We start from the raw sequence: 19,393 nt of genomic DNA, 5'->3' as shown, positions 1-19,393 counted from the left end.
GAGGAATATAAATCATTCTACCATAAAGACACATGCATGCAAATGTTCATTGCAGCACTATTCACAATAGCAAAGATATGGAATCAACCTAAATGTCCATCAATGAGAGATTGGATAAAGAAAATGTGGTACATATAAACCACGGAATACTATGCAGCCATAAAAAGGAATGAGACCATGTCTTTCACGGGAACATGGATGAAGCTGGAGGCCATTATACTCAGCAAACTAATGCAGAAACAGAAAACCAAATCCCACCAGCCTGGCCAACATAGTGAAACCTCGTCTCTACTAAAAATACAAAAATTAGCCAGGCATGGTGGTGCATGGGCACGGTGGCGCATGCCTGTTGTCCCAGCTACTTGGCAGCCTGAGACAGGAGAATCACTTGAACCCAAGAAGTGGAGGTTGCAGTGAGCCAAGATCGCGCTACTACACTCCAGCTTGGGCAACAGAGTGAGACTTCGTCTTAAAAAAAGAAAAAAAAGAAAAAGAAAACCAATTCCCACACATTCTCATTTATAAGTGGGAGCTAAATGGTAAGAACTTACGAACACAAAGAAGGGAAAAACAGACACTGGAGTCTACTCGACGGAGGATAGTAGGAGGAGGGAGAGGAGCAGAAAAGATAACTATTGGGTACTGGGCTTAATACCTAGGTGATGAAATAATCTGTACAACCAACCCCCGCGACACGTGTTTACCTATGTAACAAACCTGCACCGGTAGCCCCAAACCTCAAATAAAAGTTAAAAAAAAGAAAATAGTTAAAAAAATAAATAAATAAAAAATAAAATAAAATAAAAAAAAGAATTTCAAAAGAAAATCAATCCAGAATCATAAACAAAATCCTTGAACAGACCCTTTTTCATCAGAGGATATCCAACCACAATGAGATACCACTTCACACACACTAAGATGGCTGGAATTCAAAAAACAGGGCCAGGTGTGGTGGGTCACGCCTGTAATCCCAGCACTTTGGGAGGCCAAGGCAGGCAGATAACTTGAGGCCAGGAGTTCAAGACCAGCCTGATTAACATGGCGAAACCCAGTCTCTACTTAAAATACAAAAATTAGCCAGGCATGGTGGTGCACATCTGTAGTCCCCACTACTTGGGAGGCTGAGGCGGGAGAATTGCTTGAACCTGGGAGGCAGAGGTTGCAGTGAGCCAAGATCGTGCCACTGCACTCCAGCCTGGGTGACAGAATGAGACTCTGTCTCAAAAATTAAAAATAAAAATAAAAAACAGGCCAGGTATGGTGGCTCAACCTATAATCCCAGCACTTTGGGAGGCCGAGGTGGGCAGATCACCTGAGGTCAGGAGTTTGAGACCAGCCTGACCAACATGGTGAAACACCATCTCTAGTAAAAATACAAAAATTAGCCAGGCGTGGTGGTGGGCACCTGTAATCCCAGCTACTTGGGAGGCTGAGGCAGGAGAATCTCTTGAACCTGGGAGGTGGAGGTTGCAGTGAGCCAAGATCGTGCCATTGCACTCCAGCCTGGGCAACAAGAGTGAAACTCCATCTCAAAAAAAAAGAGAAAGAGAGAAGAAGAAGAAGGAAATACTTTCCAGGGACTTCCGGTTACTTTTTATAGGCTGGAATTCTGCCACATGGCCAAACCTAACTGCAAGCGATTCTGAGAAGGTGACGATTTTAGTTGGGCACGTGGCTGCTCCAAATAAAACTGTACTTTTTGTCAGTGATAAAGAGAACAGATAATGGGGTGTGGTGGTGGGGAGTTGGAAGCACCCAGCACAGGGTCCAGCCTTCCAGAGATCTTACACTCTGATGGGGGAGATGGGAGGGTCAACAGAAAACAGGAACCCAGCTTGGTAAATCCTCCGCTGGAATCACAGGTGCTGTAGGAGCAAAGAGCTCTTAAGGAAGCCTTGCCAGAGTAGGAAACACACCTTGGAGGCCATTCCTTGAAGGACCAGTGGAAGTCCTCCAAGCAGAAGAGAGAAAAGCTTTTCAAGCATGATAGAAAGCATCTTTGAAAGTTATCGGAGATTTTAGTGGAAATTGGGAACCAAATGTTCCTTGTTCCTGAAGTGTGAGGGTCAAAGGCCGAAGATGGAGCTGGCGGGGAGGGGGCAGGAAGAAAATAGTCATGAAAGTCTGCTATGCCATGAACAGGAATAGAACTTTACCCCTAACAGCCCCTGAAGGGTTTTAAGCAAATGAATGTCATAATCAGATTAGGATTTTATTTTTTAAAAAGAATGAGATTGGGTCTTGCTATGTTGTCCAGGCTGGTCTTGAACTTCTGGGCTCAAGTGATCCTCCTTCCTCAACTTCCCAAAGTGCTGGGACTACAGGTGGGAGCCACTGCACCTGGCCCAGATTTTAAATAGCTGGCAGTACATCACCTGACACAATTCTAAGGGTTAGTTGAATAGAGGCAGCCTTGTGTATGGAGAATATGTAAAATAAAATAATAGACATAGGGGTGGAGGAATGTTCTGACATAGAAGGGGCAGCAACTGGGTTTTTGCAACAGTCTGGATGAGATATGATAAATATTTCAACAGGGCTACAGGAAGAAGGATAGAAAGTTCTCTGTGCTCCAAATGTGACATATTTTGCTTATTAAGGTAGGATTCTTAGAAAGAAAAAAAAGTAGGATTCTTTTCTGATACTGGTTCCTTTCCACTTCCTACCAAATCCTTGATGAAGGCGGGGATTCAAGGGGGAGGTAGGAGAAGGGAAAGCCTTCAAGAGGCCATTGTTATGGGAAGAAATTTTGGTGAGATCCTGGGTTCTGAAGTCCCTTCTCTTCCTTTGCTGTTGAAATGTTGGCACTCCCTTTCAGTCTCTCCTCTTCTCATTTCCTGTTCCCTAGCTAGTCCTCAACACTCTTGGCTTCTCACTACTTATTTGCTGCTAACTGCCAGTCTTTATCTTCAGATTTCTTTCTTTAATGGTTGACATGACCCTTTATATCCCACTATCTCAACATCTTCACCATCAGGCCTTACACATTCTCAAACTTTTTTCTTTTTTTTTTTTGAGTCAGAGTCTCGCTCTGTCGCCCAGGCTGGAGTGCAGTGGCGCAATCTCGGCTCACTGCAAGCTCCACCTCCCAGGTTCACGCCATTCTCCTGCCTCAGCCTCCCGAGTAGCTGGGACTACAGGCACCCACCACCACACCCAGCTAATTTTTTGTATTTTTAGTACAGACGGGGTTTCACCGTGTTAGCCAGGATGGTCTCGATCTCCTGACCTCGTGATCCACCCGCCTCGGCCTCCCAAAGTGCTGTGATTACAGGTGTGAGCCACCACACCCAGCCACTCAAACTTAATGTAGTAAACTGAATACACTATTTTCTCTCTTTCTATATCTCTACCTGCATGGATGGCACCATCCACCCAGTTAAAAGGGATCAAAATATGCCAGTCCAAATTGTGCCACTTTGGCATAAGTATGATTTTGTGCTGGAAGGCAATTAAGAAACACTTAAAAGCAGGATATAAATTTCCCCTTATGAAGGAAAGTGTCTCTCTCCCCCTCTCCCATATCAGGAGAAGGAGAATAACTTATATCACAAGAGACAGAAAGTCAGCACCAACTTGAATCTGCATAAACAAATCTTACTAAAATGGCCATTATCTTCCATTAGTGCCTCCGATATATTTACCTTCCCATAACTTACTGCCCCAAATGCCCAGATCTCACTTCCTTGGTCTTGTTAATGTTTCCACAACTTGTCCTTTGTTAAAATGGCATATAAGCCCCCATTCCGAATTGCTTCTCTTATTTTCACTTCTTCCCTGTGAAGTTGTCACATGCTTGTGAAATAAGCCTTTCCCTTTCATCTGTCTTTTCTCGGTTTCATTTGCAGGCCCCGTATACTAAACCTAACAGGTAGAGGAAAAGGTTTTTCTCCTGTATGTAATCCACAGTCTAGAATTCTGGCAGTCTTCCCAGGCTCTTCCCTTACTCTCCTTTCTTGCATTCACTTAGTCTCTGACACTGGTGAACCACCTGAGCCCTGTGCTTCTGTAAAACAGGTCAGTTAAGAAATTTACCCGTCGTGTTGTTTTCCAAAACCCTCCAACCTTTTGTGTTCCAACAAAAAAGCTAACTGCAAAGAATCACTCTGCTCACACATATTCCATAAAAAGCCTCATCTCCATCCTTCATTATGGCTCCCATAAGATCCATGTATGACTCTTTTGTTTGCTGCCTCTATGAAACCTCAGGTCCCCTTCCTTTTCTCTGAGATGTTATTAATTAATGAACATGTTCTTGATTGCAATGGCCCAAATAAAACCACCTGTGTAATTGTCTGGTACGTTTTGTCTTTGATGTCAGTAAGTCTTCCTGATTCTATCAGCTAAGCTGAGTAGCTGTTGAGTGTCCCCTCCTCCCCCTCCCACTCCCCGTTCACCAGCTTTTACCTGGATAACTGTAGCAGTCTCCTAAATGGTTTCAAGGACTTCGGCTTTCTTCTTCTCCACCCCATTCTTCACATTACTGCTAGAATGATCTTTCTGAAAAGCAAGTCATTATCCAATCTCTGTTTCCCAGTCTAACTTTGAGGAGACACTACCCACGCCCCCACCCCGCCCCACACATACACACACATAATCCATGAGTACACTGAATTACTTGGGTGAAATACCGTGCTTTCTTCCCACCTCTTTTTTTTAGACAGTCTTGCTCTGTTGCCCAGGCTCCTGGAGTGCAGTGCTACAATCTCCGCTCACTGCAACCTCCACCTCTCAGATGCAAGCAATTCTCATGCCTCAGCCTCCCAATTAGCTGGGATTATAGGCACCTGCCACCACACTCGGCTGATTTTTTGTATTTTTACTACAGACGAGGTTTCACCATATTGGCCAGGCTGGTCTCGAACTCCTGATCTCAGGTGATCTGCCTGCCTCGGCCTCCCAAGGTGCTGGGATTACAGGCATGAGCCACCACACCTGGCCTTCCGTAGCTTTTTGTGCTTTCTTCTATCATTTTTTTGGTCACACTGTATTATAACTGTTAATTTGTTTCCTTCCTCCCTCCACTAGTCTGTGAGCTTTTTGAGAAGAGAAACTTCATTTTATTTATCTTTGTATTCCCAGGCCTGGTGTAATACCTGACATATAATAAATGTATGTATCAGTATTTACTGTAAGTACTGTAATACCAAGTGTCACTTGAATGCTAAATACCACCTAATCCTCACAATCACCTTCTCAAATATGCACAAATATTTATATTTCAATGAGTTGGACAATGTACATGTTCTCATTAACATCCTTTTATTCAGCGTAGTTGATAATTTAAGCATAAGAATATTCTTTTTATCCTATCTGAAATCCCAAAGATACAAGAATAAAGAGTTTTCCTAATCATTTAAGATGTATTCTGCCCACATAACCTCTTAAGTCTTGAGGATGACCATTTCCTTTCATTCCAAAAGAGGGGATGCTCTGGTAAGTGCTGCAGACCCAAAATGTACATGGGATGGAGCTTTTAGTGAGTGGAAGGGGCTTTCATGATCATGACTAGCTTCTTTTTTTTTCTGGACACCAAGTCTCACTCTGTCCCCCAGGCTGGAGTGCAGTGGTGCAATCCCAGCTCACTGCAACCTCCGCCTCCCGGGTTCAAGCGATTCTCCTGCCTCAGCCTCCCGAGTAGCTGGGATTACAGGAGCGTGCCACCACGCCCAGCTAATTTTGTATATTTAGTGGAGACAGGGTTTCACCATGTTAGCCAGGCTGATCTTGAATGCCCAATCTCTAGTGATCTGCCCGCCTAAGCCTCCAAAACTGCTGGGATTACAGGTGTGAGCCGCTGCACCTGACAACTACCTTCTTTTCTTTAGAGTTCCCTCTGCTCTCTTCCTTTGATACCCAAGAGGCAAGCTTGGGAATGACCTCTCATGCATATCTTCCCCCATCTGCCCTCACTATAGGAACTCCTAGAAGGACCAGGACAGACACAAGGATGGAGGAGAAAGGTACAGAACAATTAATGCAACTGTGACCCTGGGCTTGGGGGAATATTCTCTTCAGTATCCACTTTTATTTATTTTATTTTATTCTATTTTTTTGAGACAAGGTCTCACCCTATCACCCAGGTTGGAGTGCAGTGGTGCAAACTCGGCTCACTGCAACCTCCTCCTCCTGGGTTCAAGTGATTCTCCCACCTCAGCCTCCGGAGTAGCTGGGACTACAGGAACACGCCACCATGCCTGGCTAATTTTTGTATGTTTGGTAGAGATGGAGTTTTGCCATGTTGCCTAGGTTGATCTCGAACTCAGAGCTCAAGCGATCCACCCACCTTGGACTACCAAAGTGCTGGGATTACAGGAGTGAGCCACCATGCCTGGCCTTTTCAATTTTAAATTCAGGAGATACATATGCAGGTTTAGATTCAGGGGGTAAATATGCAGGTTTTGTTACATGGGTATATTGCGTGATGCTGTGGTTTGAGTTAGTGATCCCATTACCCAAATAGTGAACATAGTACCTGAATGTAGGTTTCAACTCTTGCCCTCTTTCCTCCCTTCTCCCTTTTGGAATCTCCAGTGTTTATTGTTTCTATCTTTGTGTCTATGTGTACAACATGTTTAGCTCCCACTTAAAAGTTAGAACATGCAGTATTTGGTTTTCTGTTTCTGCATTAATTCACTTAGGATAATGGCCTCCAGCTGCATCCATGCTGCTGCAAAGGACATGATTACATTCTATTTATTTATTTATTTATTTAGATACGGAGTTTTGCTCTTGTTGCCCAGGCTGAAGTGCGATGGCATGATCTTGGCTCATTGCAACCTCCACCTCCCAGGTTCAAGCAATTCTCCTGCCTCAGCCTCCCCAGTAGCTGGGATTGTAGGCACCTGCCACCACACCCTGCTAGGTTTTTGTATTTTTAGTAGAGATGGGGTTTTGCCATGTTGGCCAGGTTGGTCTTGAAGTCCTGACCTCAGGTGATCCACCCACCTCGGCCTCCCAAAGTGCTGGGTTTACAGGTATGAGCCACCGCACTGGGCCGATTGCATTCTTTTTTATGGCTACATAGCATTCCATGGTATACATGGACCACATTTTCTTTATCCAATCTACCATTGATGAACATCTAGGCTGATTCCATGTCTTTGCTATTGTGAATAGTGCTGCGAAAAACATACAGGTGCATGTGTCCTTTTGGTAGAAAGATGTATTTCCTTTGTGTATATACCCAGTAGTGAGATTGCTGGGTTGAATGGTAATTCTATTTTTAATTCTTTGAGAAAACTCCAAACTGCTTTCCACAGTGGCTGAACTAATTTACCTTCCCACCAACAGTGTGTTAGCGTTCCCTTTTCTCTGCTACCTCGCCATCATCTATTATTTTCTGACTTTAATAATAGCCATTCTAACTAGTGTGGATGGTATCTCATTGTGGTTTTGATTTTGCATTTCTCTGATGATTAGTGATGATTAGTGATGTTGAGCATTTTTTCATATGTTTATTGGCCACTTGTACTCTTCTTTTGAGAAGTGTCTGCTCATGCCCCTTGCCCACGTTTTAATGGGATTATTTGTTTTTTTCTTGTTGATTTATTTAAGTTCCTTATAGATTCTGGATATTAGTTCTTTGCTGGAGGCAGTTTGTTAATATTTTCTCCTATTCTTTAGGCTGTCTGTTTACTCTGTTGATAGTTTCTTTTGCTGTGCAGAAGCTCTTTAGTTTAAGTGGGTCCCATCTGTCATTTTTTGTTTTTGTAGAATGTACTTATTTTCCCTGACTTTTCAGTCAGAATTTACAATCAAGGGGAGCATAATGGATCCAGTGGATACCCAGGATAAAAGGGTGTAATTGCCTAGAGAATCTTTTCTGTTAAATATCATTCATCTTACTTCCCTTATCCCTTTGCCTCCAAACCTGTTTCCAAAACAAAAGCATTCCTCTGAGGAAGTGCTTGCACAGTGATAGATAGCCCACGTGGGGAAAGGTTGGGAGAATCATGCAGAAGAGAAACCGAGAGAGATGGAAACGGCATTCTGGCCAGCCACTTTTCTTGTAATCAATCACTGTTTGCCCTGCAGTAGTGGGCTGGTTGAGCGTAGCCCCATAATTAAAATTCTCTATTCTAACCCATCCTCACATCTTTAAGATGATTCTCTGAGAAGTCTGGGTTAAAAGGTTTAAGGAAGAAACCAAATTGTGAGTTTTGGGGGAAAGGATGATCATCATCTTTAAAAGAACTTTTGGTTTCCAAAGAAATATGTATAGAACTAAATGCACAGATTTTCTTTTCCATTTTTATTTTTTTAGCCAATTCCCCAAGCCCTAAATCACATTTTCCCTTGGACTGAAACTCTAGAAAAACATTATTATTATTATTATTTATTATTTTTTGAGACAGGGTCTTGCCTCATTGCCCAGGCTGGAGTGCAGTGGCACAATCTCAGCTCACTGCAACCTCCACCTCCAGTGTTGAGGCGATTCTCCTGCCTTGGCCTCCCAAGGGGCTGGGATTACAGGCCCGTGCCACCACACCTGGCTAATTTTTGTATTGTTAGTAGAGACGGGTTTTACCATGTTGGCCAGGCTGGTCTTGAACTCCTGACCTCAAGTGATCCGCCCACCTCGCATTCCCAAAGTGCTGGGATTACAGGCGTGAGCCACCACATCCGGCCTAGGAAGACATTCTTATCTTCTCTAGTTCACCCTCTACCACCGTCTCCTCTCTGGAGAGCCCCCTGAATGGCTAAATAAAACAGCTAAACCACCTTTCTTCCCCCTATGACCCTGCCCATGCAACGCCTCCTCTGAGTGATTGTTCCTATCCCATCTCCTTGCAAAGGTAGTAGAAAGTATTATAGCTGAGGTTCAGACATATTCATCTGTTACCCATATACTAGTCAGAGAAATTAAATTATTTGATTGAATGAGTTCTGCTTCAAGCGACAGAAGAATGTTCCACCCTCCAGTAATGTCACAGAGGACTAATTGAGTTTCCAGCTTCTATCCTGAAAAGCGAACAATCAAACAAAAAATAGAAGACACTGTGATACTCAGAAGCTCATTACATACATAGAGGATACTTGACCTCTCTCTATATATACAAAAAAATCTCACAAATGCACAGTTGGATTATTAATAGTGTTATCTCACAGGTGTAGAATCAGGTAACCTTTACTTTCATCTTAGTATTTTCATATAACAAAGATGTATCATGTAAAAATATCAGGAAAAATCAATCCATTTTCAATCTGATAGAAAAAAGTATTGTTTTAATACCAAGATTAGCTTTTTCTTCTGTAAACTATTTTCAAGAGTTGAGGACAGGCCGGGCACAGTGGCTTACACCTGTAATCCCAGCACTTTGGGAGGCTGAAGTAGGCAGATCACCTGAGGCCAGGAGTTTGAGACCAGCCTGGCCAACATGGCGAAACCCCATCTCTATTAAAAATACAAAAAAATTAGCTGGGCGTGATGGCACGTGCCTGTAATCCCAGCTACTCAGGAGGCTGAGGCACAAGAATCGCTTGAACTTGGGAGGCAGAGGCTGCAGTGAGCTGAGATCACGCCACTGCACTCCAGCCTGGGCAACAGAACCAGATCCTGTTTAAAAAAAAAAAAAGTTTAAGACAAAAAGGGAAAGCTCACTTTCTATCAACAATAGCTTCCAAAAGACAATAACAGGGCTGAGTGTGGTGGCTCATGCCTGTAATCCCAGCACTTTGGGAGGCCGAGGTGGACAGATCACCTGAAGTCAGGAGTTCGAGACCAGCCTGGTCAACATGGTGAAACCCTGTCTCTACTAAAAATACAAAAATTAGCCAGGCATCATGGTGGGCGCCTGTAATCCCAGCAACTCGGGAGGCTGAGGCAGGAGAATCGCTTGAAGCTGGGAAGTGAGCCACTCAACCTCCGCCACTGCCCTCCAGCCTGGGCAACACAGCGAGACTCTATCTCAAAAAAAGACAATAACAGTAACTGGAAAGAGGCTCCTCTTAACTTCTGCCACCCTAACCCATAACTCCACCCATTTCTCCACTGGATTTACCTCATTCACAGGGATCAGAATACTGAATTGTTGCCTGTTCATCTGTAAAATGAAATAAGACATATTATTACTTTGAGGGCCTCCTATATTCAGAGGGAAAATGCTTCAGAAAAGCTACTGCTTGAGTCCCTTCCAGAGAATCTCTACAGGTTATGAGCATATTCAGAATTACAAGAAAGTTTCAATCACTAATATTTGTACATTGTGACAAACTATTAATCATACCAAAAATAATAGAAATAGCCCTTTGAGAACAATGGTTCACATTGTTCTCTGATCATATAAAATGTCTCTAGTGTACGCAACTTAAAAATGGCACACAACTGAATTAAAATATTTTAGGAGATTAGATAATTTAATTATGTGCTACTTGGCTTGGGAAGGAGTATTTGTAAAATTAAGGAGAAGCCATGAAGAATGAGGCAGAAGTAAGTTGGGAGATACAGGTAAGATCTCAGCTCTCATTTCAGCTCAGCCCTCTCACCTGGTAGGTAGTAGTCATAGACCTTGATGGTTGCTGGTTTCAGGTTGGTGACCAGCACACTTTGGCTGATGGTGAAGGTATAAGTCTGAGTGTTCTTAATGAGCTGTGGGGAAGACAGATGAAACAGTACCTTAGAAGTAAAATGAAAATTACACTCTATGCAATGTGGAGTTAAAAGACCCTTGCTGACTTCATGTAGATTTTCTGAAGCCCCGCCAGGCACGGTGGCTCATGCCTCTAATCCCAGCACTTTGGGAGGCCGAAGTGGGTGAATCACCAGAGGTCAGGAGTTCCAGACCAGCCTGGCCAACATGGTGAAACCCCATCTCTACTAAAAATACAAAAATTAGTCAGGCATGGTGGCTGGCACCTGTAATCCCAGCTACTCAGGAGGCTGAGGCAGAAGAATCGCTTGAACCTGGGAGGCAGATGTTGCAGTGAGCCGAGATGGCACCACTGCACTCCAGCCTGGGCGACAGAGCGAGACTCCATCTCAAATTAAAAAAAAATTTTTTTTTAATTAAAAAAAGATTCTCTGAAACCCTCTATGTACTGCTACTGCCCTATGACAGTCTTAAAGACATTGCCTCCTGCTGACTTCCTGGCTCTTTCTTCTTAGGATCTTACAGCTCTCTGGCCCTCTTGTGAACTGGTTCCCTTTGTTCATGGTCCACCCTGACCCATGGCTTCTCCACTAAATTAGTCAAAGTGGCCAGAGAAACAGAGGCTTGCATTTTACTCCAACAGTTCTATGCCCCTTACTGGTTTGCTTTCTTCAATCTGGTCCCTGAGCAAATGATACCTCCTCAAAGAGGCTTTCCTTGAACACCTTATTTAAAAAGAGTCACGTCCCTGGCCTGCCCCACTAGCACTTTTTATCCCCTTATGCTGCATAGCACTTATTACTACTGAAAAAAAAAAAGTGTGTGTATACACATATACATGTAATTTGTAAAAACCTGAATATTGTTGTCACTCCACTAGAATATCAGCACTCTTAGGCCAGGTATCATATCCATTGTTTTCATTGCTACGTCTCCATCACTTAGAAAAGTGACTGGCATATGTTGGTTGTTCAGTAAATATTTGTTGAATAAATTAGCAAATGGAGAATCTAAGGCAATTGTATAAGTTACTTTAATATAACAAAATAAATCCTAGCTACTTGGGAAGCTGAGGTGGAAGGATCGTTTGAACCCAGGAGGTGGAGATTATAGTGAGCCAAGATCGGGCCACTGAAGTCCAGCCTGGGCAACAGAGTGAGACCCTGTCTCAAAAAAAAAAAAAAAATCGTATTATAAATTTAGATATAGCGCTATTAACGCCTAATTGGAAGGGATTTCCAAAGTTCTTCAGGTATAGTGCTTCTCAAAGTGTGGTCGAGGGACCTCCCCTACTCCAGGGATCCCCGAGATTGCATCAGAATATCTGAGAGGTCAGAATTATTTTTAGAATGATATTAAGACTTTTTTTTTGCACTCTCATTCTCTTACAAATATACAGGAGATTGTTTCCTTCTGGGGAAAGTGATTTAAAAAAATAAACAACAAAACAAGTATACAGGAGAGTTATCAGAGGCTACTTTATGTGTAATATTGCAACGGTTTGAATGTAGGAGTAAATAGGAAAATTTCATTCTCTTTGATTAAGCCAGATATTAAAGCAAAAATGCAAAACAATGTCACCATTCTTATTTTTTTGTTTTGGAAAATAGTTACTTTCTTTTTCTTTTTTCTTTTTCTTTTTTTTTTTGAGATGGAGCCTCACTCTGTTGCCCAGGCTAGAGTATAGTGGCATGATCTCGGCTCACCGCAACCTCTGCCTGCCAGGTTCAGGCGATTCTTCTGCCTCAGCCTCTCAAGTAGCTGGGACTACTGGCACGCACAACCATGCCCGGCTAATTTTTGTGTTTTCAATAGAGATGGATGGGGTTTCACCATATTGGCCAGGTTGATCTCGAACTCCTGATCTCGTGATCCACCCACCTCGGCCTCCCAAAGTGCTGGGATTACAGGCGTGAGCCACCACGCCTGGCCAGAAAATAGTTATTTTCACAAAAATTTTATTTGTATTAAGATGTACTGAGTTTATTATCATTTTTAAATTAATAAATATTTTAAGATTGTCTCAGTTTTAATTTCTAATATGATAAAGACCAATAGTTAAAACCCACTTCACCGAAAGCTGTTTGAGGTCCTCAGTAAATTAAGAGTATAAAGGGACCCTGAAACAAAGAATTTTTAGAACCACTGTTCTTTTCTATCATTTGGTCACCATAATGAATTAAAGCAAATGACTAATATGAACCAAAAGAAAGCTGGGGTAGCAGTTTTTTTTTTTTTTTTTGAGACAGAGTCTTGCACCGTTGCCCAGGCTGGAGTGCAGTGGCTCAATCTTGGCTCACTGCAAGCTCCGCCTCCCAGGTTCACGCCATTCTTGTGCCTCAGCCACCTGAGTAGCTGGGACTACAGGCTCCTGCCACCACGCCCAGCTAACTTTTTGTACCTTTAGTACAGATGGGGTTTCACTGTGTTAGCCAGGATGGTCTTGATCTCCTGACCTTGTGATCCGCCCGTCTCAGCCTCCCAAAGTGCTGGGATTACAGGCATGAGCCACTGCTCCCGGCCAGGTAGCAGTTTTAATATCTGACTAAATGGCACCCAAGGCAAGGGAAAAAATGTGTGTGTGTGTGTGGCAGTGGGGGGGTGTAAGAATCTAAGGCAAAAGTAAATGATATAAATATATACACATATATAGTAACGGGGAAAGGATAGTATGTACTAATATAAGGAAAATTTAATAAGAAGATATGTTCATAACATATATATCTAATTATGTAGTCTCAAATATATCAGGAAACAATTGGCAGAAATGTATGGATAAATGGATAAATCAAATATCATAATTAGAGGCCAGGCGTGGTGGCTCACACCTATAACTCCAGCACTTTGGGAGGCCTAGGCAGGCAGATCACTTGAGGTCAGAAGTTCAAGACCAGCCTGGCCAACATGGTGAAACCCTGTCTCTACCAAAAAAATACTAAACAAACAAACAAAAACCATCATAATTGGATATTTTAACACATGCTTTTCAGAAATTGTTAAATCAAGCAGAAAAATAAGCAGAGTTATCAAACACATGAACAACAGAAATAATGATCTCAGACTTCTAGATCAGAATCCAAGCCCAAGAGAAAAGAAATAGATGTTCTCTTGGAGTGCACACTGAACACTTGCAAAAACAGATCATGGATTAGGTCATGGAAGAAACTTCAGCACATTCCAGGCAATCAGGATCATGAAGACTGTATTCTCAGACCATAATGCAACAAAATTACACATCAGGAACAAAAGGATGGCTTTAAAAATTCCATGTGTTTCCCAACAAATTAAGAAATAGTTAGAACTGAATGACAGTAAAAACATTGCTTGTCTGAGATTGTGGGAGAGGGATGGCATGTACCTAGAGGGACGCTTATAGTATAAGTTCATCAAAAAATAAGGAAGACTATATATGTGAATAAGGTCATCCTCTGGTGAAATTGATCAAGAACACAAGGGAGAAGACACACAGAAAAAGGAAATAACCACAGATACAATGATTAGCACTGGCTTTTAGATCATTAGGCCTGTTAACTCAAATTAGAAGCCAACTGGCAGATTTGGCAGGACACACTGAGGAGCAGTTCATTGCAGTCTCAGGCATGGTGTCATGGAAATCAGACTCCCCAGGTTCTGCTCCCACCCTAGACACTGACAGATGGTATGACTTGGACAACCCACTCTCTCTCTCCAACTCTGTCTCCTTATGTCTAAGGAGGGTGGCTGTAAGACTTGAATAAGTCATGTATGAAAGCATCATAAACTTGGCAAAGTTTTAAACAGCAACATCATGATTACAGGGTAGTGCCAGATAAGCTAACCCGAGCTGTCTCAAAAGAAACTATACACAACTCGGCTGGGTGCGGTGGCTTATGCCTGTAATCCTAACACTTTGGGAGGCCGAGGTGGGTGGATCACGAGGTCAGGAGATCGAGACCATCCTGGCTAACACGGTGAAACCCTGTCTCTATTAAAAATACAAAAAATTAGCCGGGCATGGTGGTGGGCGCATGTGGTCCCAGCTACTTGGGAGGCTGAGGCAGGAGAATGGCGTGAACCCGGGAGGCAGAGCTTACAGTGAGCTGAGATTGTGCCACTGCACTCCAGCCTGGGTGACAGAGCGAGACTCCGTCTCAAAAAAAAAAAGAAAAAAAGAAACTATACACAGCTCACACAACATAAAAAACCCTGGCTCCCTGGAAGACAGGAAACACAGTTAGATAATTGGGTTGGTGGGTGGGAAGGGGGTTGGAAATGGATGTTACTAACAACAGTATGTTTTGATTTGGGATATTCTTGTCTTTTGGTTATATACAATAAGGATAACTTTGTTCCTTGTGTGGAATGGAATATCATGAAAAGGAACATTCTAACAATCTTTAGAACATTGTTAGTCCTTGAGAACGTCTTGTTTTGTTAAAATGAAAGGTTACATACAATGTCTGATTAATATTAAGTAATATTAACATTATGTTAAAATGATAGGAATAGCTATAGAGTGATGAGGGCTTACTCTATACCAGGTACAGTTCTAAATATTTTTACATGTCTTAAATAATTTAGTTTTTTCTATAACTCTAAAAGAACTATTTTGACCCCTACCCACACACATTTTACAGCTAACTTTCAACAGCTTGTCCAGTTACTCAGTCAATGCTAGAACCAAGATCACAGCCCAGGCAGTCTGGCTTCAGAGCTTCTGCTATTAACCACTATAACATACTCTAGAGTTGCAATGTCACTTGTGGCTATTGAGCACTTGAAATGAGGTCAGTCAGAATTGAGATGCACTGACAGTGTAAAGTACATACTGGATTTCAAAGATGTGGTACAGAAAAAAAAAAAAAAGAATGTAGATATCTCATTAATACGTCTGTATATTAATTGTATGGTAAAATGGAAATATTTGGGGTGTATAAGCTTGCATAAAATATACCGTTAAACTTAATTTCATCTGTTTCTATACTTTTTAAATGTGTCTACCAGAAATCTTCAAATGTCGTAAACGGCTCACATTATAGGTCTGTTGGACAGGGCTCCTCTAGAGGCACAATGGGGTGTTTTACGGTATACCAGCATGGAGGCAGAACTCATGGCATGGTGTGGACTCACTCCCAGGCCCCTCATCCCCATGTGTGTGACACCCGTATATACAGATTAGAAGGGAAGTCATGAAGATCCGTAAGCAATCCAGCTCTTTGATCTGGTTCCTGAATACCTACCTCATCCAAGTAAATGTTAAGTGTGTCAGTTCCAAATTCAACCTTCTTCACCAGGGGTTGCTGGAGAAGCTGAATAAGAGAGGGAGAAAAAAAAGATACTAAGAGCCAGAGCCTTCCCTGGGGTAGTCTTCCAAAGCTCTGCCATGATCAAGGAAAAAATATATACTGTGGAAAAGGTAGGAAAAGGGAACCAAGACTATTACAAGTTGCATGTCATATATCTGCTACAACCTTGCAGCCCATTTAAATAATCCAATCATGAGTTTGTGTGTATGAATATATACATATATGCACACATATATGCACATATATACATGTATATATACCTACATATGTATACACACACATATATATAATCACATACTGTGTATATGGATGCCATATATATATATATGAAAACTACTTTTCTTACAAGTGTACATACATATACATACATATATATGTATGTATATACATGCCTTGTGTGTGTGTGTGTATACACGCCATGATGCCCATTTTACCAGTTTTTTAAATTATAATGTTAGGTCCCCTCACAGCTAGATAAATGAAGAAAACAGAAGTAACTTACTAACTGATTGGTGCCCTCCATGGGACTGAACCCAGATAGCATCTTCACTTCCACAATAGCCATATTGGAAGAGCTACGGCTCCCCACATAACTGAGAGCAGGAAGAAGAAAACACATGTGAGCCTATTACTTCAGTGCACTCTGCATCCCCAACACACACACACACACACACACACACACGTACACACACACACACATACACACACACGCGTGCGCAAGTGTCCCAGCTCAGCTCCTATGACCAGGTGCTCTGCCGGCCACCAGCACCCCAGCTTTAATCACCTGGTGTGAATAGTGAGAGTCAAGGATCGAGGTGAAGTCGGTTGCTCACATCTAGCTTTTCCTATTTCCACACTAAGACTAAAGGTCTTCATATTTGTGGGAGGGAGAATATTGTATCTCAACACCGTCTGGTAGGAAGAAATAGGTAGCCAAATCAGAGTTGGAAAGAACTTTAAAGATTGTACAGTTCAAACTGCTTTTCTTACAAGTGAGAAAGAAAGAGAGAGAGAAGGCCTAAGGGGAAGATGCTCTCCGACTCTCCTTCCCAATGTCCACTCATTCTCATGGATCTCTACTTACCTGCACATAGACACAGCCCTGGCCTGAGGCCTCCAACGTGTACATTCCAGGGACATTGGGCAGGGTATCCTGCTGAAATACCAATCTGTTGACGGACTGTATGTTGAATGTGCGCTGGAAATTCTCAGTGGATTTTACACCAGGTTGATCTCCTCAGATGGCATGTAGGCGGTAGTGGCATATTTGGCAAGAGCTTGGAGAGCAACTACAGTATCCTGAGGGAAACAACCAAACGTATACTTACCATTTTGTGAGCCATTGGAATTAACCTTGAACAACTCTATAACCCACACATCTGGTTGTTGTTAGTTGGCTTGGATGATGACTTAAGTATTTAGAGAACTATACCCACCTCCTCTGGAGAAGCTGGCCTAGAAATCACAGTAGCTTGCTTTTTTTTTTTTTTTTAGATGGAGTTTTGCTTTTGTTGCCCAGGCTGGAGTGCAATGGCACGATCTCAGCTCATTGCAACCTCCGCTTCCCGGGTTCAAGTGATTCTCCTCCCTAAGCCTCCCAAGTAGCTGGGATTACAGGCATGTGCCACCACATCCGGCTAATTTTGTATTTTTAGTAGAGAAGGGGTTTCTCCATGTTGGTCCGGCTGCCTTGGCCTCCCAAAATGCTGGGATGACAGGCATGAGCCACCACACCCAGCCAGTAGCATGCTTTTATAGAAAATCACCATCAACAAGGTACTACTGAACATCCACAGATTACTTGGTTAACCTAATCAATTCATGTTCAGAAACCAACAGCTTCAGAATGAGTTATTGCTAGAAGCAAGTGGATAATTGTTCAGTATATATTTTACAGCTTCCTTATTTGGGGGAGAAACAGTAGTAACTTGATAGCCCTAGAAATTGCAGTCTATGAAGTCATTTAACTGTGTAATGATCTTCTACATCACAGTTGGAAGGAGTATAAGGGACCCTAGGAAAGTCCTTCCGTGCAGGCTGGCTTCTTAGCCATTATACCATGTGACAATCTTTTATTTCTCTGGGAATAAGACAGATAAACTGTCACTAAGTGAGCATGGTACAGTGATATTTGAACTGTTTCATTCTGAAAACATAATTCATATAAATTACAAGGGGAAAGAAAAATGAATGAAGTGTTCAACAAAATTGTTATGTCTCGCTCATGTGTAAAATATCTATTACAAAAAAAAACCCGATTTCTTCATCTCACAAATGAAAAATACATTCTTATTTCGACATTATCACTGTCCTACAAAACAGGAAGACAGGTCACCCACCCTGGTGAAGCTGTGAAGAAGTTCTATCTGTGCAGCTTCACCATCTACAAACAATTTTTGTTTACCTTTTGTGGACTGGAGCCAGGGAGGTTTTTTACTGCTTGAACATATGGAGACAATTCAAAGAAAGGGACCTCACTGTCAGCTGAAAAACCAGTGTGGGTAATATATGATATATGACTTCTTGTGATAGCCAAGGATTTCATTGAAAAAGGATTCTGACATATACCTGTCACTGAGAGTTGTAAACATTTCACCCACTGCTTTCCAAAAATATTATTATATATTATAATTATTCAGGACCGAGCAAGAAGGAGTATTTTGTGATCTTTGGCCAAGAATTTCCCTGAAACAGGGAGGCATAGTACCATATAATTTTTTTAAGTTTCAATTAAGTCATTACCATATTTAAACTTTGTGCTTTTTTTTTTTTTTTTTTTTTTTTTTTTGAGATGGAGTCTTGCTCTGTCTCCCAGGCTGGAGTGCAGTGGCGCGATCTTGGCTCACTGCAAGCTCCGCCTCCTGAGTTCACGCCATTCTCCTGCCTCAGCCTCCCGAGTAGCTGGGACTACAGGCGCCCACCACTGTGCCCGGCGAATTTTTTGTATTTTTAGTAGAGACGGGGTTTCACTGTGGTCTCGATCTCCTGACCTCGTGATCCACCTGCCTCGGCCTCCCTAAGTGCTGGGATTACAGACGTGAGCCACCACGCCTGGCCTAAACTTGGTGCTTTTAACATTTTTACCAAACATGCAACCTATTAAAAGATGTTCATTCTTTCAGGTCTGATTTACATGTTATATCTTCAGTGAAATTGGCTAATTTCAACAAATCAGAATATAATCTTCATGAGAACAAGAAATACATTTTCTTAGTTATTTCTGTAGCCTCATCAAAGTGATTTGGACATGGTAGATATTTAATATTTTCAGAATACATAGATTAATGACTACTCTCTTCATTATAATCTAAAATAATTTTTTATGATTTGAGTTTATCATACAATTCTACCCCTCTGTTTTTTCCCTACTGCCACACCACTCATTCAATTTCCCAATTTCCCCTTACCCCTAACCTAGATAAAGGAAACAGTCTCCTGATCTCTTCAAGTCCAATGTTTCTCCTCTCTAAATTATCTCACACACCAAGTGGCTGATTAATCTTTCTGAAACAAAGT

General features: G+C 42.1%; 1 protein-coding gene and 1 long non-coding RNA gene across 3 annotated transcripts in view; one reads left to right on the top strand and one right to left on the bottom strand.

The window, feature by feature from the left end:
• Window positions 1–19,393, top strand: part of LOC129136510 (uncharacterized) — a 58,843-nt gene that overhangs the window by 30,168 nt on the left and 9,282 nt on the right. The gene's annotated exons all lie outside the window — the stretch shown is intronic.
• A2ML1 (alpha-2-macroglobulin like 1) overlaps window positions 8,236–19,393 on the bottom strand; it is a 52,559-nt gene continuing 41,401 nt past the window's right edge. Inside the window, 8 exon segments of the mRNA XM_520828.8 lie at window positions 8,236–8,964; window positions 10,005–10,046; window positions 10,489–10,591; window positions 15,812–15,880; window positions 16,380–16,470; window positions 16,662–16,789; window positions 16,962–17,101; window positions 17,104–17,176. Of these exon segments, the coding sequence (XP_520828.5) occupies window positions 10,006–10,046; window positions 10,489–10,591; window positions 15,812–15,880; window positions 16,380–16,470; window positions 16,662–16,789; window positions 16,962–17,101; window positions 17,104–17,176 (645 nt within the window). The 3' untranslated portion in view covers window positions 8,236–8,964; window position 10,005.

This window comes from Pan troglodytes, chromosome 10 (genome assembly GCF_028858775.2).
Source record: "Pan troglodytes isolate AG18354 chromosome 10, NHGRI_mPanTro3-v2.0_pri, whole genome shotgun sequence".
In the NCBI taxonomy this organism is placed as follows: Eukaryota; Metazoa; Chordata; class Mammalia; order Primates; family Hominidae; genus Pan; species Pan troglodytes.
This window is presented reverse-complemented; position numbering and strand designations above follow the sequence as displayed.